The sequence below is a fragment of the Marmota marmota genome, unplaced genomic scaffold, assembly GCF_001458135.2.
Source record: "Marmota marmota marmota unplaced genomic scaffold, marMar, whole genome shotgun sequence".
NCBI classification, from domain to species: domain Eukaryota; kingdom Metazoa; phylum Chordata; class Mammalia; order Rodentia; family Sciuridae; genus Marmota; species Marmota marmota.
The window spans coordinates 66,618,789-66,641,643 of record NW_026000026.1 but is presented as its reverse complement, the minus strand read 5'-3'; the positions used below and the strand labels follow the sequence as shown (position 1 = coordinate 66,641,643).

Genomic DNA, 22,855 nt, shown 5'->3' with positions numbered 1-22,855 from the left:
GGGGGGGGGGGGGGGGTAAATTTAAAAAACAAAAACAAAGCAAACAAAAAAATGTAGAAAAAGAGCACTGATTACTGAAGGAGAATAATTTTTAATTAAAACCTCAAGAGCAACATTTGTTAAGATCTTGCCCTAGAAAGAGCTGATGCCCACCACAAGTAAGACTTGACCACTTAAAACAGAGGTTAAAAGTGGTTATCCTCAGAAGTGTGATCCTAAGCTTTAAACAACTTCTCCTACCTTTATTTATGTATGGATTTCCAATTTCCAGAAATGGGTATTTACTGCTTTATAATAAAAACAAAAGAAAAACAAAAAAGCAACATTTACATTTCTAAAAAATAAAAATAACTGCTTCATGAGAACCAGAGCCAGTAATTCCAGGTGTAATCCAAGTTTCTCAGGAGGCTGAGGTAGAAGAATAACTAAGGCCAGCCTCAGCAATTTAGCGAGAACTTGTCTCAAAAAATAAAAAGGGCTGGGGATGTAGTCCAGTGGCAGAGCTCTTGCCTAGCATACCCTTTAAGGATTGGCCCTGAGTCTGATCCCCAGTGCTACAAAAGAAAGGGGGGGGGGGGGGAACAATACAAGCTCAATTTATTGATATCTTTCAAAAAGCAACATGTTCAAATGTATCTTATGTTCTAAAATATTCCAATTTTAGCTATTTAGTTAAGATAATTATCACTTTTGTAAATTTTTAAAACTATTAAAACTTTTATGTTTCTGTGTTATCAGTGGTTTCAATGAAGCCCATTCAAAGGTGTGGCACCAGGAATATTGTTCACCAATACTTGCTATGTGCACACAGGTTACTACAAGTCCCAGAACTGACAGAAACTTCCTCTTCCCTTCTCCTACAGATGAAAACATACTCATCATCCACCTACCTTGCCTTATACCTCACTACTTAGCAGTTCATATATATATTTAATTTTATCCACTGCCTTTAATTGGGCCTGCATTTTATCAAATTAGACAATAACTTCCTTACAGGAAAGGATGTTTTCTATATTTCTTCCTTGCACAGTATTAAATATATCAAAGTATTCAATAATTTCTTACTGATATTTATGGGCAAATTAACAATCCTTTGTTTTTCAAATGCTCCTTTGCATTCAATGAAACTACACAGGATATAACCCCTTACAAATTCTTGTCCTCCTTACAGGTTTAATTTTCCAGAATAAAAAATTACATAGCTAGTTGCTTTCCTTATTGAAAAAAAAAACAGAAGTTATGTGTAATAAAGTTATTGTCTAGATATACAAATGATTTTTCTGAAACACCTAAGGAATATAGATTATATAGGAAAGAAAGTATGATGTAATGTAGAAATTTCCTAACATCATTTTAGCAACAAAATCTTGTTTTCAAGATGAAATCTTACTGAGAAGTTAATGCCAGGGAGTTAGGAGCTTGGGCTTCAGGATTGCACATAACTAGATCTAAACCTCTGCTACCCATAACCTGTCTGACTTTAGCAAATGGTTTCACATAGTTAAACCTCCATTTCTTCACCATCAAAAAGGGATAGTAATGAATGTAACTTAAAGGATGGTAATAAAGGCTAAATAAGAGAGCAGATATAAAAAGCATAGAATAAAGTATGGCCTACAGTAAAAAACCAATAAATAAAAATAAATGAACAAATGATAATTGGGGATTGGGAGAGGGAAAGCCTCCCACTAGGCCATGGTTCTGTCTCCTCTGCCTCAACGAAGGCCAGCAGAAGCATGTCCTTGAAATATCTGCATGCCTACAGAACAGAATGAAAACAGACACTACAGACAACATGAAGGCTCTTCCAGGAGGACAGGATTAAGGTTTTCAAGGGCAATTCCTACAAGGTACAGAGACAAGAAAGGCAAAAGGAAGGACACAGGCTGAATATGAGACAAAAGACTAAATAGCAGTTCTCATGCATGTTCAATTTTGTGATAAAGCATGTGCTTTTTAAACCAGAAGCAAATGATAGCATTATTGGCACAATACTAATCTCTGTATTCCATACTTCCTTTAGACATAATAAAGATTCAATGATCTATGAATAAACATAAACATCACTGCTTAAAAGAATCTTGACACAACCATCCTGGAAAGTAACTGTAATAAGAGAATGACCATCTTTAGTCAATATGAATTTTAATAATGACACTGAATAAAACCAACAATGTCATGAGTTTATAACCCTTGTGAAACAACATCTAGGTCAAGTGTGATCTTCTGCTTTCATCAAATCCTACATACCCCAATTCTGTCTCCAAAAAAACTCCAGTGTTTTATGCTGTGCAAAATGTTTTTTAACTGCATAATGAACTCTCTGGATAAGCATATGTGAAAATCCAGCACGTTTTAGAAGATAAGCCATTGTTGGTGAATGTCCAAAAGGGTCAATGGCCCAACCAGAACGAGGTTTCACGCCTGTTAAATAAAGAAAATAAGTGTTATATTTTGAAATTGATAAGTGAAATGAAATAAAAACAAGTCACAACACATTCAAACACATCAGAATTCTATGGACTCCTGGGTTATGAGTTAGAGGATCTACTTGACATCACCCTTTGCAAAGTACTCCCAGTAAGACTCCCCACAGGGAGGAAGCTGCCACTCATGTCCACCAAGGCAGGGAGATGGTCACTGAAATTCATTAGATGGAATTGAAATAAGCCCTCTGCCATCTCATAGCTATTATAAAGCCACTACCATTCACCTGAGTTGGACAGACAAAAAGGACCAAAGCTCTACCCTCAAGGATCTCAGAGTGCTGTTATCTGTGGAGGGGGACAGCCCAAAAGCACACTGATCTGTCATTTCAATTTATACTTCCCAATCTCCACATTTAGAACTTTTCGGTCTGTCATTTATACTTTACACAGCTACAAATTATCTTAGTATATAGTGGTAGAACTGATCAGAATAATTATTTATCATATTTCACATTTTGAAGCTGTTGCTTTTTCTCTAACTTAAGAGGGGATCAATAGAAATTTTTACACCTGGATCATATCAATTATAAGAACCTTCAAATAAAGCTATATAGTTCACAGATAAAAAGTAAAATAAATAAATAAACAGATTATAGTTGAGATATTTATTCATTGACCATTATACAAATCTGATCTTTCACTTATGTAGGATTCTCAAATGAGACTTCTACTCATATAAATTAGATGCAAATTAGATAGTACAAATAACTGTAGAGAAATTTTTAGCATTATCAAAAAATTACCTAAAACAAAAGGCCCTGTAGGCATGGAATTTTACTGGTAAATCCTTTCAAATGTCCATAAACTTCATGGAATATAAGGAAAAATGCAATACTACCTAATTATTATATTAAGTATCATTAAACCAATAAATAATTCATATAAATGTAGCACATTAAGAAAGAAAACTAATCTCACTTATGAAAACAGATATAAAAATCATAAACAAAAAACACTAAACAGATTGAACTCAATAGCACCAAGACCAAAAGGGATTTATCCCAGGAAGTCAATGACTTTTTAATTGAGCAAACAGCTATCATATTCATAGAACAAATTAGACAAACCATATAATGTTAATAGATGTCTGAAAGAAATCCAGTAATATTCAATATGCACTGCTACTTGAAAAATACTAAAAAGAGAAGAAATTTCTCAATGCTATAAAAAATACCCACCATAAAATAATAGATAATATACTTAGTAAAGCTAAGCAATTTCCTTTAAAAAACTGAAACAAGAAAAGGCAAATAGCACCATGTCATATGTCACTATTACACCTGATTTGAACAATGTAAAGAGATATATGGTCTAATCCTAGCAATATTAATAGGGGACACATTTTTCATTTTTTTAAGATATACTTATAACAATCAATAATAAATTAGTAACGATAAAATATTAGTAATGATAAAAAGTAAACTTTCTAGGAGATTTACACACATAAATACAAATCCAAACTTTCCTATAATGGTATTAAATGGTTTAAAAAAATGAGAAACTAAAAACTAAGAACTCATATTCAGAACATACAAAGAACATCTACAACACACAAAAAACAACTCACTTGGAAAAAAAAATGGTAAAGACTTAGAAACTTCAAAATAAGACAAACCACTGGTCAATAAGCATAAGAAACAGTACCTGACATCATTATTCACCAAAGAAATGCAAATTAAAATATCACTGTATTTCCACTAGAATGGTTAAAACAAACAAACAAACAAACAAAAAAAGATTAACAATGTCAGTAAGAAAATAAAATGGCTGAAATTCTAATTCATTGATGGTGGAATATAAAATAGTAAAACCACTTTGAAAAACTCTTCCATATTTACCAATAAGTTAACACATATCTACCCTAAAACTCAGAAGTTCTATACCTAGTATTTATCCATGACAATGAAACATATACCCACAAAAAGATGTGTACGCAAAATGTTTACTGCATCATAGGTCATAATAACTAAAACCTAGAAGCACCCCAAATGTTTGACAGGAAACTGAATAAACAATACTACTACTAGTCATCAAAAAGAATGAATTACTACCCAATCATCAAAAAGAATGAATTACTGAATGAATTATTGTGGTAACACAACAAAGACAACAAAACAACTATTATGGCTTACATATGAGGTTTTCCCCCAAAGCCATGTGTGAAGAAACACAAGAAGGTTTAAAGGCTAAATGACTGGTGAAATGATTGAGAGCCTTAACTCACTCAGTGAATTAATCCCCAGGTAGGCTGGTAGGGTGTAGCTGAAGAAGGTAGGCCATTAGGGGCATGTCTTTGGGGAATATATTTGTTGAGCTGAGCATAGTTTCTTTCTGTTTTCTGATCATCATGTGAGCAATCTTCCACCATGATCTTCTGCCTCACCTCAGGCCCTGAAGAATGGAGCCATCTCTATAAACCGAGACCTCTGAAACCATAAGCCCCCAAACAAACTTTTCTTCCTCTAAAATTATTCTTGTGAGGTCTTTTAGTCATAGCAGCAAAAAAGCTAACTAAAACAAAGATGAATCTCAAAAACCAATGCTGGTAGCAGTATATATGATCATATATGCACCAGGCATGATGGCACACACCTGTAATACAGCCATTTGGGAGGCTAAGGAAAAAAGATAACAAGTTTAAGGTCAACCTCAGCAACATAGTGATACTATATCAAACATTTTTTTTTTTTTTTAAGGGCTGGGATGTAGTTCTGTGGTAGAGGACCCTGGGCTCAATCCCTACTATGACAAAAATAAAAGATCACTATATATAAATCAACTGTGTCTCTATATTCTAGCAATGAATATTTCTAAATAAAAAAAAAATTTAAAAGCATCCCATTCATAATGGGAGCAAAAGGAATAAAATACGCAGGAACAAACTTAACAAAAGGTTCAAGACTTTTATACTAAAAGCTATTTTTAAAAAAAACACTGAGAGAAATTAAAGATCTGCATAAATGGAAAGACATTCCATCTTCATGTATCCTCAGATTAAACTGACAAATTCAACACAATAACTACCAAAATCTCAAGATGGCATTATGCAGAAATTAATAAACTTATCCTAAAATCCAAATTGGAAAAAAATATCAAAAGACCCTTAATAGACAAAATAAGCTTAAAAATAGAACAAAGTTGGAGGACTCATACTTCCCAATCTCAAAACTCACATACACAAAGCTACAAAAATCAAGACAGAGTGGTATTGGAATAAAAACAGACAGAAAATCAAAGGACAGCTTTATAAGCCCCAAAATAAAGCCTTCACATTATGGTAAACTGATTGTCAACAAGAGTGCCAGGACAATTCAATGAAGACCAAGCAACAGGAATGTTGGGACAACGGCTATCAACATGCAAAGGAATGAATGTGCGATCCTACTGGCTACAATACACAAAAAATTAACTCAGAATAGATCACAGACCTGATAACTAAAACCATAAAGTTATTTAAAAATGATTTCTAACTATGACAACAAAAGCACAGGTGACAAAGGAAAAAATAGGTAAACGGAACTCCAGAATTAAAAATTTTGCCAGGTGTGGTGGTGCACACCTGTAATCCCAGTGTCTTAGGGGATTGAGGCAAGAGGATTGCAAGTTCAAGGACAGCATCAGCAATTTAGCAAGGCTCTAAGCAACTTAGTAAGACCCTGACCCAAAATAAAAAATAAAGAAAGGGCTGGGGATGAGGCTCAGTGGTAAAGCTCCTCTGGATTTAACCCCAATATCCCCCACCAATTTTTCCCCCCTAGGCATAGTAGTGCCTGCCTACAATTCCAACTACTCAGGAGGCTGAGGCAGAAGGATCATTTGTGCCAAGGGGTTTGAGATTAGCCTGAGCAACATAGCAAGACCCCATCTCAAAACAAAACAAAACAAAACACACTAGGACGACTACAATTTTTAAAAAGGCAGTAACTGATGCGTTTGAAGATAATAGAGAAAGGAGAACCTTCTATTATTGGTGGAAAAGTAAAATGATGCAGCCATTTTTGAAAGAGTGTCACTACCTTAAAATGCTAAACATAGAGTTCCCATGTCTACTTCCATTTATATATCCAAGGGATATGAAAACACATGTATACTTTTACACAAATGTGTATCGCAGTATTAATCATAGTGATCAATAAGGAGAAACAGCCCAAGTATCCATCAACTGAAGAATGGATAAACTAAAGTGGTAACACAACAAAGTATTATAGAGCCATATAAAAGAAAGAAGCACTGATACAGGCTACAATATGAGGGAGCTTTCAAAACATGCCAAGAAGCCAGACACAAAAAGTCACGTATTGTATGCTTCTATTTATGTGAAATGTCCAGAACAGTCAAATCCACAGTCAGCCCTCTGTATCCATGGGTTACACATCTGTGGACTCTACCCATCATGGATCAAAAATATTTTAGAAAAAAAAATTATATCTATACTGAACATGTATAAACTTTTTTCTAGTCATTATTTCTATAAAAATTATTGACACAGCATTTACATTGTATTGAGAATTAGAAGTTAATTCAGAGATAGTTTAAAGTATAGGGGAAGAAACTCATGCAAAGGTTATACGCCATTTTATTTAAGAGACTTGCGTTTTTGTATCTGTGAGGAATTCTAGAACCAGTCTCCCACAGATATTAAAGGGGGACTATCTTCAAAAAAGTGGATTAGTGGTAACTTGGGCAGGAAAAAAAGAAACTAGAAAGATGATGGGTATAATGTTTCTTCCAGGGATACTGAAAAGTTCTAAAAATAAGGATAAGGCTCATGGTTACATAACTCTCTGAACATACCAAAAATCACTGAACTGTGTACTTTAAATAGGTGAGTTTTATGGCCTATAAAACATATCTCAATAAAGTTATAGGGAAAGAACTAAACTCAGCAAAAGAAACTAGATCCAAAAGAGTATACACTATTTGAGTTCATACATGAGTTATTTAACAAGCAAAACTCTGCAGTGATAGAAATCAAAAAGCAGGTAAATGCAGGGGAAAGATGAAGACATGAGAGAACTTTGCTGGGATAATTTTTTAAAAGTGTATCAAATGGGTATATACACTTGTCAAAATTCACTGAAGGTCATATTTAAAATTTATATATTATACTTCATACAAATTATACTTCAATAAAAGCTAAATATAAAGAAAAAAATCTGCAACTGAGGTTTATAAAGTGAATATTCTTGGCTTATGACATAGTTCAGTATTTAAGAAAAGAGACCATTGGGTATAGAGGATCTCTAAGACCACCCCTAGGTTTAGAGATTTGTTAAGAAAACTTACAGGTCTCAGCATACTGTCCTACTCAGAACTATGATTTACTACAGAGAAAGAATAAAGAATAAAACCAACAGAAGGAAAAGGCACATGGAGCAGAATCCAGAGGAAACCTGACACGGCTTCTAACAGCCCTCTCCCACGTGGATGCACATAGGATGTGTTTAAATATTCCAGCACCAAATTGTGACAAAATGTTATCAACCAAGAAAACTCATTAGACACTCAGTATCCATTTCCACCAGGAGATAGTCACTTAAGCACCCTCTGCCTAGGACAGTAAGATTCCAGACACCCAGAAGGAAATAATGTTTAGCACACAGTGCATAGTTTGCAGTTTAAAACCAGTGAGCCATTCTTACCATTCAGGAAATCCATGTCCCCAGTGAACGCCAAGGACCAACCAGTCAAACAAGGTCTAAACTACTAGATATTAGTCTTAGAACTGCTATTTTAACTGTTTTTTCATGGGTATACCATCTGCAATTTATTCTCAAAGGTTATAATGATAATAACCACAATAATACTGAGAATAATCATATGAAGAAAAACAAAACAAAGGTGTCAAAATGATAATCTCTGAATCTGCATGAAGAAGCAGTTCTTTGCAACATTGTCACAACTTTTGTTTAAATGTGAAAATGTCAAGATACAAAGTAAAGAAATAGTTACTAGGGCGAAGGATTTTATACCTTGTAGGGGGAAAAAATTTCTAAATAACAAAGTATCTAGAAATAATTTCAGTAAAAAACATCTATGCTTACTATAAATAAAACTATAAAATTACACTGAGCAATAGAAATATTTGAAGAGTCACATATCATGTTACAAAATGGAAATATTAGATTTCAAAAAGATTTTAATTAATCCTAAATTTTTATGAGATATATCCTAAATTTTTATGAGATATAGTGGATATCTGACATTATCAGTCCAGTATCCTCTGTCTCACTTCTTGTGGTAGATTTTTTCCTAACTAGAACTATTCCATGGGGTCATTCACATGAAGGACCTCTGCCCCCAGGTCCTCACCATAAAATGACTATGCCTCAGGGATTCTACCTCCTATACTTCTAGACACAGTAACTGGTTCAGGAATAAGCCTCTGATCCAAGTTGGACCAATCAGATAAAAGTTGAAAAGAAAATTACTTTTCCTAGTTACTAGCTTGAAAAATGAATCTCAGGTACCTAGGGTCATCTTACATACCATGCAGTAAAAGTCAGGAGAAGACCAAAGCACAAACAGGTAGTCCCAAAGAGATGGTACACAGACAACATAATTTTTGAATTCCCAGATCCAGTCTTACCTGAAGCTACTATTTCTCGAATTCTGATTGACATTATTAATATCTTTATTGCTTTGGTGTAAGATAATAATAGGTTTTTGCCTCTTACGATCAAATTTTAATAAACAAAAAATCTAAAAATAACAAAACTAATACATAAAATAACAGATATACAAAGTAGAGTACACTAAACAATTATATACTATGGTATAGGTATAGACCTGTATACAATATAACTATACCAAGAAATATTATAAACTAATGAAGAATAAATCATTCAACAATTATCATTACTATTAAAAAAATAAAATGAAGCTTCATCTCACATTACCCCAATTTCATTACTCCAAATAGCCCAAATGAAAGCAGAAAACACTAACACATACCTAGATGTTTTTCCAGCCATTGATGTCCTTCAATTAGCTGGTCAATTAAGGCAAAATAATGTGAAGTAGCTTCATCAGGCATAACCCAGCCACCTGTCACAACTTCAAACTGACCTGTTTGCAGAAACCTAGGGAGATGACAAGACATTAACAAATATAAGTTCAAATAAAAAAAAAATAAAAGTAGAATAAACATTGTAAAACAGACTTCAAGTGTAGCCAGAATTTATTCTGTGAAAAAAAAAAAAAATTTACACCAATGAATGAATTCAACTTTAGGGTTCTAGTGATAAAGCTTCCATAGTAAAATGTCTTAGCTAACCATCCCTTCCCTAGGCAAGGTCATGCAGGTCACTTTGGAGGCTCCTTTCCCAAAGGGTATAATTTCCCACACAGCTGCAAAGACTCTTAATCTCAGGAGCCACGTATAATTTATTTCTGAATCCTACAAAGCATCTAGCAAGGTGCTTTACTCAGAGTACATGCTTGATGAGTATTTACTGGAGGGCTATTTTAAGGATAGAATTTATTTCCATATACCTATACCAAAAAAATAATATTTACCATAGTACTTATGACACTGAGAAGTTAATGAAGCAAACTACTCAAAAATAAGAATTAGCCAGGTATGGTGGCATATGCCTGTAATCCCAGCAGACAGGGAGGCTGAGACAGGAGGATCAAAAATTCAAATCCAGCCGCAGCAATGGCAAGACACTAAGCAACTCAGTGAGGCCCTGTCTCTAAATAAAATACAAAATGGAGCTGAGGATGTGGCTCAGTGGTTGAGTGCCTCTGAGTTCAATCCCCAGTACCACCACCCCCCAAAAAATGAATTAAAGCACTTTGCTCTAGATTTAGTCTGAATGTAAACTATATCATTTATTTTTCCTTATTGAATGAAAAGCTCAAACATTATCATTATTTGTCTACTGACCTTTGCCATAATACCATACAGGTTAAAGATCCCTAGCCTTTGTAAAATTGAATTGTTATAAGAAAATAAGTTTTTATGAGAAGGAAAAAAAAACTATTAAAATTTTTTTTGAAAAGTGCCAAAGCATAAAATTAATAATTTACGCAAATATCTTAAATGTCACAGACAGTTTGCAATAAGGTGGTTTGGACAATGGTAAAATTTCAGGATGAAGCAAGTGTATATCTCACTGGATGCACACACCTGACAGTGAAATACCAAGCCAAATTTACTCAAAGCACACCAAAGGCACAAAAAATATGTATCAGAAGCCCAACATTAACACAACATTTGATTTCTAAACATATGCAGGATCACTTAACCAGTGATCACTTAACCAGTGATCCTGGATAACGGATACAGTTTCTAGAAGTATAAAAATAAGTTATATCTAAAAATTTCTTGCATAAAATACAAAGAAGTGAGTTAAATTTACATTGTCATGGGGATCATTAACTAATTATTTCACTTGAAGAATATAATGACTCATTATAGCATCTAAAGGAACGCAAATGTCCGACAACATTCAGAATCTGAGACAAACATCAAAAACTTAGAAAAAAAAAAGCTGGAAATTTCTATAAATTACATTTCTTTAAGAACACAACTAAATCCAAGACTACTGTGTCTCACCCACCCTTACTGCCTTTGCTCATAATTAGTTATTTTATGTATCATAATGTGATTGCCTGATTTAACCACACTCTAGAGGCCATGGACCTAACTAAACCTTTATACCTTATGAGAGCACTGGTAACCTGAGATGTCAGGACAACTTAGGATTTAATATGACCATGAAATGTGGAAACTCAACTTCATTATTTTATAAGTTTATCAAAAATAAATTCTTTGCTGATCTAGAAGAGAAAATAACTATCAAGAAAATTTTTTAAAAATGGGAAAAAAATCACCCTAAAGATGGAATTTTTTTTTACCTATATCAATTTTGCTACCTAGCTCCTGTCCTATAGTCACAAATGGTTTCCTAAGAACAGTCAATTGAATACAGAATAAAATTATATTCTGCAACTAATTTTCCCAGCTTTGCTTGTGAACACCCCATCCCTTCTCCTTCCCCATGATGCCTGAGATGCTTTGATGGTATGTCATGTGGTTAAAGACAAAATATCTAAGATATTTTCCATTACTTTCTTCTCTATCCTTCCCCAGCTAGCTGGTTCCAACTGCCTTCATGTCTCAACTCAAATATATATACTCAGAGAAGTCTCTGTAAGCACCCAGGCTAAATCATACTTCCACAGTATCCCCAAATCACTATCATTACATCATGGCTTATATCACAAATCAAAGTTACCTGTTCATTTACATGCCTTCTCTCTTCTCTTCACTCCTATTCTCCATTAAAACATAAGTCTAAAGAACAGGGACTACACATGCTGTTTGGTTCACATCTACATGCCCCCTAAGCAATCAATGAATGAGACTCTCAGTTTAATATTGGTAGTTACATAACATTTATATATATATATATATATATATATATATATATATATATATATATATATATGCCAAACTCACAGATACATGAAATATAAATTAGAAAAGGAAGTGTCAGTTAGCATGAACTTTCAATAATCTAGGCATGAGGTGAGATGCTCTAGAATTCGATAGTGGTAAGAAATATGGAAGAGAAAGAAGACAACGGAGTCATTTTATGAAAAAGTATCAAGAGAAATTAGGGAAGGATTGGAGCTAAAGAAAAGGAGGATTACAACAAATATGACTTGGGGTTCCAATGACAAGTGTCTAAGGGAGCAGTGGTATTAATAAACAAGACAGTGAAGTAGAGTTGACAAGGGGACTCACTTTGGAATGATGAATATAAATTTGGTCAAGATTACTGATAATAGGGGGACATCCAAAAGGAACTACTCCAATAGAAAACCAAGCTTATGGGAATAGGAAGCACAGTAAAACAAAGCGGACCTCACTTTCCTACATTCATATATGAATACACCACCCATGAAACAACACAACATGTACAACCACAAGAATGGGATCCTAATTAGAATAAGTTATATTCCATGCATGTATAATATGTCAAAAAAATTTTAAAAGAAAAAAAGAAAAGTAAGCTTAGGAAAAGGGGCCATATAAATTTAAGTTAGGGGGCTGGGGTTGTGGTTCAGTAGTAAGTAGAGCACTTGCCTAGCAGGTGTGAGACACTGTCTTCGATTCTCAGCACCGCTTATAAATAATAAATAAATAAATAAATAAATAAATAAATAAATAAATAAATAAATAAAATAAAGGTCCATTAACAACAACAAAATTTTTTTTTTTAATTTAAGTTAGGGAACTGGGTGTGGTGGAATATGCCTGTAATTCCATCAACTCAGAAGGCTGAGACAGAAGGATTGCAAGGTAGAGGCTAGTCTTATCAACTTAGAGAGACCCTGTCTCAAAATAAAAAGGACTGGGTATGTAGCACAGTGGCAAAGCACCCTGGGTTCAATGCACAGTATACAAAATAATAAGGAGGAAATAGGGAAGCATGGGAAGTCTTAAAAAGAAAATCAAAAGGAAAGTCAAAGATCAAGTAGAAAGATAATATATGAGGAAAAGGAAGTGATAATGTTAAAATGAATAAATTTGTGAAAAATTCTAGAAAAGAGTAATAAGGAGAAACTATTCCTACAGTTGGCAAAAGATGTTTAAAATTACCAAAATTGTGCCATAGATTAGTCACATCTGTGGGTCAGACTTAAAAGTTGAGAAAAATCTTCTCAATATAGCCATCAAATTTGTGGGGAAAAGAATGGATTATTATAGGTTCTCTGATTTTTTTTTTTTTTTCCAAACATGCTCATAAGAAAAAGTTAATATGTCATGGAAGCCAGGGGACTTTCCTTTTAGAATAGCTTGCCACTACATGTTTTTAAGAAAAATTGCATGAGTAGGTCAAAATAGGTAGAAATAAGGTCACAATAACAGGCCAAACGAGCACAGCTTTTAGTGTTTTCTAAGCACAGACTCTCTAATCAGAAAAAAACAACCAATGGAAAGCAAAAACAACATAATTTTAAATATGAAGCAACAGCCTATGTAATGCGACACAGGAATAATAAGGTTAGTGATTATACCTCTTTAACTGAACTGCCTATTTTTCCCACTGTATGACCCTCAAAACCATCCATAAGCATGGTTTAAAAAAGAAAAAAAAGAAAGATTATAAACCAGAAGATTCTTACAGGCAGTGAAGTTTGGTTTGGTATAAAATATTTATTGTGTAAGACAAAAACACTTGCCATGTGATCATTCAATATCAAAAACAAAAGCAGAAATCTGTAAGCACACAAATTTGCCCTGTACTCCAGACCCTATGTGATAAGCACTTCAGCATCTGAGGGATAAAGAACAACAAATGGTACCTGCCCCCCCAAAAAAGGGAAAGCTATTGACCTAATTATTGAGAAACACAGCAATGACCATCATCATTTAATAATAGCCACAAAAATTAGAACAGAGTATCTTGTAGAAACAATATATAAGGAAATACTTCTAAAAATAAAAGCAATAACAGAAAAGTTATGTAAGCATATAAAAAATACCACTTAAAATCACTACTGTTAGTGATAAGACAAAAATTAAGACAGATTATAACTGCATTTTCAAGACTTTAATAATTTAAATAAAAGTAATGGGAAATAGCTATATCCAACATTAAAAAAAAATGGCGGCGGGGGGGATTACTGGGGATTTAACCCAGGGACAATTTAACACTGAGCTACATTCCCAGCCCTATTTATTTTTTGTATGTTATGACAAGGTCTGAATAAGTTATTTAGGGCCTTGTTAAATTGCAGAGACTGGCCTCAAATGTGCCATTTTCTTGTCTTAGCCTCCTGGGCACGCCACCATTCCCAGGCAGAAAATTTTACTTAGAACAAATACAGGCATTTCAAAGTATTTTTATTCACTTGATGTTTAAAAATCAAATAAATGAACCAATTCTAAAAAAGGCAGAGGAAAATATATCCAAAAACTCATGCCCCTCCCATAAGGTCTATTGCTCTGTTTCTACCAACACACTAATTTCTGGCAAACAATTTTTACATATACACTTCAAGATATTTCCTAATAAATAGGAGATTCAGAGGCAAAGGTGGAAAAAGAAACGAAGGAAACACAGCCCATGGATGTAGCAAAATTCAGAAACTTAGGCATTCTGAAAGTTAACAATACTGGTGTTTCACTTTTTTAAGGTACTGACTGGATTTGTAACTAATTAATGTATTTCTGTGTTTCTATTTCAATGCTAGGGGATTTGATATAAAAAGCTTAAGGAAGGAAGTAACTGATCAAAATTAAGCTGAGCATTTCTGTCACTGCTCATTTTGCCTAGGATGCAGAATTTACACTTAAGAATACTGGAGAGCACAAGAAGCAGTAAATCATTTTCTGAGAATGTCACTTCTCCCCCTATGTAGACTCATCAGCCATTTGGATTGTGGTGACACACAGGAGGACACACTCAAAGAGACTTTCTCCCTAATGATGAAATAGTTACAGACAACTTAGTAGCAAACAATGCATCACCTAATAAGCTTCAAAGAATCACAAATTAATTTCAAATGAGACAATGAGTTAAATCTGTAATCACACATTTGGGGAAATATGAAATAATACAAGATGACAAACAGAGTTTTATTCATAAATTTAAAAATTAATTAAAACTCAAAAAGATAGAGGCTCTCAAAAGAATCAATGCATACCCTAAAGACAGTTGCTAATCAGATTTTCTTTTTTGAGGTACCAGGAATTGAACTTTGAGGCACTTGGCCACTGAGCCACATCCCCACCCTTATTTTGTATTTAATTTAGAGACAGAGTCTCACTGAGTTGCTGAGAACCTCACTTATTTCTGCTAATCAGATTAGGGAGATTATCTGTAAGAGAGTAAAAATAAGATTTTTATTTTAAAACTCTTCATAATTGTAGAAACTTGTATTTTTGAATATTGATGCCTATTAAAGGTTTCGTGTATGAGGAAAAGAAGACAATGAGTTACATCTCATTATTTCTTCCCAATTTCACTTCAGATCTAGCCATTCTTCTTTCAGCTCTCAGTGCATGCTCTCAATCTGCCTAAAACATTTTCCCTTCTAGTACTTGCTGACTACCACATCCCACCCAAACGTCACTTAATTTCATAGCATTCATAACAAAAGTGAATTATACATTCGTATTTTGTACTGTCTTTTTCCTCCAACAGACTATAAGCTCCATGAGCACAGCAATCACAGCTGTTTCAAGCACCATTTACTCAGTGTTCCTATTTATATAAAAGTGTAAGAAAAGGGTACCAAAAAATGCAAAAGAAAAACAAAGTATATGAAGCAGATATTTCAGAAATAAGTGGCTCCTAAAAATGAAAAGAAATTTAACCTCACTAAGTAAATGAAAGTTGAAAACTCAATAAGATGCCACTTTTCACCTATCAGATTAGAAAGATGAAAAAGTTGTATAACATACTGTAACGCCGAGGTTGAACAGAAATAGGTATTCTTAAGTACTGCTAGCAATCTTAAATTGTAAAATGCAAAGATACTTTTCCAGGTTCTCTCAAAAAAAAGTCAGAAAATATTTAAAAGTTTTAAAAAATGAAAGTACTATATACACTAAAGATAAAAGATACACTCTATGCATGAGCAAGAGATCAGAAATAAAACTACATGGTAATCAATTGGAAGTAAATAAATTAAGTCCCATTCATTAAATAGACTTTATAAAAGGTTCTCCAAGAAATATGTTTAAAATGCATGGTACAATATTCATTAGGATAGCTATTATTTAAAAAACATCAAACAAGTGGAAATAAAGAAAGAAATCTGCACAATGCTTGTGGGAACAAAAAATGGTACAGCCACTGTGGAAAACAGTACAGGGCTTCCTCAAAAACTTAAATGTAGAATCACCATATGATCTAGCAATCCTACTCTGAGGTACATACACAAAAGGACTAAAATAAAAGACTCAGATATTTGTATATCAATTGTTCATAGCAGCATTATAAAAAAGACAAAAAAGTGGAAGCAACCCAAATGTCCATCAAAGGACAAAAGAATAGACAAAATGTGGTCTCCACATACCATGAAATGTCATGCAACCTTAGGGAGGAAAGAAGTTCTGATGCATGCTGTAACAGATGAACCTTGAAGACACTGTGCAAGTAAACCAGGCCAACATGGAAGAACAAAAATTGCATAATACCTATTTATGAGATACCTAGAATAATCATATACAGAGAAACAGAAAGTAGAATGGCGGTTGTCAGCAACTGGTGATGTGAGCAGAGAGAAATGGGAATTACTATATAATGGATACAAACTTTTGGTTTGAGATTATGAAAAATTACTAGAAATGGAGGGTGGCGATGGGTAGACAACAGAATTGGAGACTTAAAAATCGTTAAAGGGGTACCTTTAATATTATGCATTTTTGCCACAATAAAAAACAAAGACCCACTCAAAAAAGCACAGTGCAATGTGCCTTATCATCTGTATAATATATGTATGCATATGTATGTCTACAAACATATGTGCATATTCAATTCTTTACCTGTACACAAAATAAATGCATCTAGTCAACTAGCTCCAGTAAGACGAGATAAAGGACAAGGAGACAGAAATGGTTGAGTACTTTATCTTTCATTGTATACTCTTCCTATAATATTTGGGCTTATATTTTTAAAAAATTTAAAATGTTTCTAAACTTTAAAAGCTATATCCTGATTTCTCCTAAGCACTGAAAACAAAACTGTAGCTTGAAAATGGCCATAATATTTAAGAATATTCCTCAGATGGTTCAATGAATAATTTCTGCAAAGTTTTAATAGGGGATGCAGTCTAATTTAAATACCTCAATGTATAATAAATATGACTTCATTCAAAAAATGTTCATTCATGCCCTTCAGTAGAGGAATGGATAACCAAAATGTGGTATACATACATAATGGAATATTATTTGGCTTTAAAAGAGAATAAAATTATGGCATGTGCAGGTAAATGGATGGAGTTAGAGAATATAATGCTAAGTGAAGTTGGCCAATACCAAAAAAAAAAAAATGCCAAATGTTTTCTCTGACATAAGGAGGCTGATTCATAATGGGGTTTGGGGGCAGTGGATGATAGAGTCATAGGAGGATTAGATGAACTCTAGATAGGGCAAAGGGGTGGGAGAGGAAGGGAGGGGACATGAGGGTAGAAAAGATTGTAGAATGAGATAGACTTCATTACCCTAAGTACATGTATAAAGAAATAAATGTTGTGTCAATATTTTGTGTACAATAAGAGATATGGAAAATTGTGTTCTATATGTGTAATATGAATTGTAATGTATTCTGTCATATATAAGAAATTAGAATAAAAATAAATAAATTTAAAAAATGTTCACTCATCATAAATTGGGGAAACATGTAAGAAGTTAAAGAATAAAATTTTAAAACTCATATAACAACTTACTAAACATGCACAAAGGGTTATGGTTGGCACAGTTTACCATGAATGGGGACATATATCATGTTTATGGGTGTACTATATTTTCTGAGGTATTTTAAATTGAGATCTAACAACATGCAATATGTATGTTCACTCATGAATTCTGACAACTATAATCACTATTCAAAATAATACCCAGAATATTTCCATTAACTCATGAGCTTTCCTATGCCCCTTTCCAAACTATGTCCACCTACTACTCCCCCAAAACATACAATTCTGACATTGTTATTTCTATCATAAGAGATCAGTTTAGTCTGCTCTCAGATTTCATTAAGTGGAATCATGCAACATTTATTCTTCTGTGTCTTGCTTTTTTTTTCACTTAATATGTTTGTAAGATTCATCCATATTACAATATATTTGAGTAATTCATTATCTTTCATTGCTATGTAGTATTCCATTGTATGCCACATTTTTATTTTTTATTGGTTGTTCAAAACATTACAAAGCTCTTGACATATCATATTTCATACATTAGATTCAAGTGGGTTATGAACTCCCAATTTTACTCCAAATACAGATTGCACAATCACATCGGTTACACATCCACATTTTTACATAATGCCCTATTAGTAACTGTTGTATTCTGCTACCTTTCCTATCCTCTACTATCCCCCTCCCCACCCCTCCCATCTTCTCTCTCTACCCCATCTACTGTAATTCATTTCTCTCCTTGTTTATTTTCCCATTCCCCTCTTATATGCAATTTTGTATAACAATGAGGGTCTCCCTCCATTACCATGCAATTTCCCTTTTCTCTCCCTTTCCCTCCCACCTCATGTATCTGTTTAATGTTAATCTTTTCTTCCTGCTCTTCCTCCCTGCTCTGTTCTTAGTTGCTCTCATTATATCAAAGAAGACATTTGGTATTTGTTTTTTAGGGATTGTGTATGCCACATTTTTTAACCCATCATTTTGTTGATGGACATTTGAATTATTTCCAGTTTTGAACTTCTATGAAAAATTATTCTACAAAAATATCTATACAGGGCTGGGTTGTGGCTCAGTGATACAGCGCTTGCCTAACACATATGAGGCACCGGGTTTGATACTCAGCACCACATAAAAATAGATACATAAAATAAAGAGATTGTGTTCATCTACAACTAAAAATAAAAAATACATAAAAAAGAAAGTCATCCATTTTATGTTCCCATGAGCAGTAAGAGTGTACATTCTTTGCTATCATCAGTAGATTTTTTATTTCAGCCATTCTAAAGGGGTCAAAGACAATACCTCATAGAAGTTTTCATTTGTATCTCCCTGATGGCCACACATTACCCAGTCTCTACATACACACATCTGGGTCCTGCTGTTGCAGACTAATAAACTTCAGGGTTTTGGGCATGTAATGCCTCTGGGCTAATCCCTGGCCCGTAACCACAACTCTCTTCAGGTAACCTGAAATTTCTTCCCTACACTCTGACACCCCTTTCTTTGTCATCCTTCAGGTTTCTACTTGAATACCACTTGCTTCCAAAACCGCCTTCTTGCTCCATAGAAGAAAACATTCTATTGTAATCCTGTGCTTAATTACATATCTTGCCTGTTCTTCCCTGAGGGCTGGGATCAGGTCAGTCTTGCTCACCTGTTATTGCTGAATGCATGGTGGAGCAAATGAGAGAAGGCTTTGGAGATAAAGTAATATTTCAGCTGAGTCTCTGGAAATTAAAAGGACTAACATTATTCAGTTCATAAAAGGGTAAAAAAATCCCAAAGAACACATGGACAAATTCCTGAACAGCATAAAACAGCATGTGTACAAGGTACCCACATGGATGGCTCAATACTCATCCTACGGAAGAGGAGGCAGGAAGTGACTGGGGACAAAGGTGGATAAGTAGGGGGGCTCTGAATAAAAAAGTCAGTTTGTGTCAGGCAGAGAAAATCAGTCTGCAACTTTTGACACTGAAGTATAATTGCAACTTAAGCGCATAGAAAAAACATCATCAGACTCAAATATATTGAAAAACCCAATGGTGAAACGGAGGATGCTCTGAAATAGTGCAACTAGACTCAGGGAGATCATCTGGTAGTCTTCACAACAGAAAGAACAAGAGGGCTGGGGTTGTGGCTCAGTGGTAGAATGCTTACCTAGCATGTGTGAGGCACTGGTTTTGATGCCCAGCACCACATAAAAATAAACAAATAAATAAAGGTACTGTGTCCATCTACAACTTGAGAAAAAAAAATTAAAAAAAAAAAAAGAACAAGAGCAACAGGGATGAAAATGAGGGTCCAGGGCCCAGAGTTACTATAGAGGTGAAACTGACAAGGTTCAAGTACTGACTGGATGTGGGAAAAATGGCAGGCCAAAAGGCAGAGGATCATAGGAGTTAGGAGCACCAATTCTGCAGCAAGGGTGCCTGGCTCTGGTTCTAACTCCATGTCAGCTGGGTAACTTTTAGTTTTGTTCTTTAACTTCAATGCCTCAGTTTTCCCAACAGGAGAATAAGGATAATAAAGGAACTTAAAGTGAATGCTAGGGGATTGACTAAAAAAATATATAAGTGCTTGGAACATGTCTTGGGTTCACAGCATACCCTCAAATGTTAGCTCCTACCAGTACATTAACCAGGGAAAAAGAAAGAAGTCTAGGTTGGAGTTTGAGATCTGGGAGTAGACTGAATGCTAAGTAATTTAAATAATAATGTGGACAAGCATGCAAAATGAAGAGAATGGGGAGGGGGGTTACCCCACAGGCAAGAGCAGGACACTTAGCAAATGAGGAGAGAAGAAAATCAGAGCAAGCTATTTTAGACCATGGTACATTGCTATGATCCCTCTGATGAAATGTTAAGTACCTTTAGGCTGTAAACTCAATCCAACTCTGTACTGATTCTGAACTTCACAAGACACACTAACTTCTCATTGCTTTGTAAATTTTATAACAGCCTTTGGTTAAATACCATAAAATCTGACCTGTATAAAACATATAATAAATTAGTCTGTATAAGAACATTAACAGTCCATTTGTTTTCAGGAAAATACAAAATATACATAGGAGAAGTTGGATTCTTATTATTTAAGAAACTAACATCAAGTATTTCTCTGAGTCCAAAAAATAAAGATAGTTGAGAGGACTGAGTGAAAAGTTCACTTACATATGAACCTTAAAAAGATACAAGAGGATGGTTAGAGATTAGATGAATAAAAAGTCTGCATTCTTAGAAACAAAATGAAAGGCAGAAATGTGGTGAAGATACAAAGTCTACTAAGTAATGGATACAACTGGAGCTTATTTCACATCAAAATGTGACAGAAAGAAGCTGGTCAAGATTTCTGAGATCATGCAAAGTGTTCTAGGTTCTAACCATTCAGTGGGTTTTTCCAACAACTACTGGCATCAAGGGCAGAAGCAAATGCAATGTAAAAACTGTTTTAGTATCTCAGAGCCCAGAGAGAAACAACAAATGTGAAATATGGTGGATGCTAGTCAAAGGAAATGCTAAGGGTAATGTTTTAGCAGCTTGACTCTGAGGTCACATTTTGATGTATTATGAACATTATGCAGTATTTAACTGCATTTAGCCAAAAATATCCAAATATGAAGTCTAAAAAGTAAATAAAACGAGCATATACAGAAAATGTGCTGATTACTTCATGAAAGGCAGTTTCTTTTAAATCCACTGGAATGTGTTACAAACAGGGGCCATGACTATAATTGATTAAATTATTTTGAGCCACCAAAAGAGAGAGAGAGAGAGAGAGAGAGAGAGAGAGAACTAGAAAAGCTAGATGTTGTTTGCATGGATCTCTCTTTAGTTAACTAGATTTTCACTTTTAAAGGCTTATAAAGCTAAATACTGCTGCCACATGAGGGAAGAATCAAACAAGTCATTGCTAGAATAGATTATGGGGATCACTTGAGTTATGTTTTTGTTACGTTCCCACAATCAATTGGTATTCTTCAGGGACAGTGAAAGCTTAGGTGGAACTCTGCTGGAATTACAAATTCAGCTCTGCAATAGCTAGTTTGCAAATTCAGGTACAGACATTTAATCCATAGCTCATCTTCAAAAAGGGAAAAACAAGCCATTGTATAAGCAATACACTAGTTGTCAAAAAAAAAAAAAGATTCTATTGGTAATGCCCCTTAGAACAAGCTAAGAACTTTAATTAAGGGGAGCAAATACAAAATACAAACATCTAATAAGTTTTCCCCAGTATTTATACATGTTGCCTACATTTAGGTAACTAACTCTAAGAATGTTTTGTTCAAGTAAGAAAAACAATTGCTATTATCCTAGTTCCACAGATAAATGTAATAAATGAACAAAAGTGAATGATTATAGCCAGAACAGAGAGAACTTTAAGCGAATCTTGACAACAACAACAAAAAAGCTCAATGTCCTAGTGTAGCTATAAAATAAACTTTTATTCAAGAAAAATGGTGCACACCCTACCCCCCTACACCCCCCCCCACAAATCTTGCCATCCTCTATCCTTAGCATTGCATTGAATCATATGAGGAACTTCCATTTTTGTACATCAAAAGTGGTCAAATATTGGCAACTGTATACAGTTCAACCTAAGTAAAATGGCCAACAAAAACAAAATAAAAAGAGAGAAACCTGCACTCAGGTAGAATCAAGAGAAGTGAAATAGGACAGAGGAGGCTGGACACCAAGGAATAGCAGGAAGCAGGTTTATTGGCAGCACCTGGGTTCAAAAGGGGGGCTTTTTGCCTCCATCAAATCACCCCTCTGAACCCTGAGTTCAGAAATTTTAGAACTTTATACCCAGTATGTAAGGGGAGGGGCTCAGAGCCTCACAATCTGAGGAAGTTTACATAAAAGCAACTTTTTTCACTGTTCTGGGCACCCAATTCAGGCCAAGGACACTCTCTGTGAAAATCAGTGTCTGGGAAAGGGAGTGTTCTCCTCTCCTTTTTTTTTTTTTTTTTTTTTAAA

At 34.3% G+C, this 22,855-nt stretch overlaps 1 protein-coding gene across 1 annotated transcript in view; it reads right to left on the bottom strand.

The window, feature by feature from the left end:
- The window catches only part of Man2a1 (mannosidase alpha class 2A member 1), a 159,002-nt gene that overhangs the window by 90,183 nt on the left and 45,964 nt on the right, over positions 1-22,855 (bottom strand). The window contains exons 5-6 of the mRNA XM_048811867.1: positions 9,444-9,571; positions 2,251-2,424 (exon numbers count right to left, since the gene is read on the bottom strand). Of these exons, the coding sequence (XP_048667824.1) occupies positions 2,251-2,424; positions 9,444-9,571 (302 nt within the window). The remainder of the gene's footprint in view (positions 1-2,250; positions 2,425-9,443; positions 9,572-22,855) is intronic.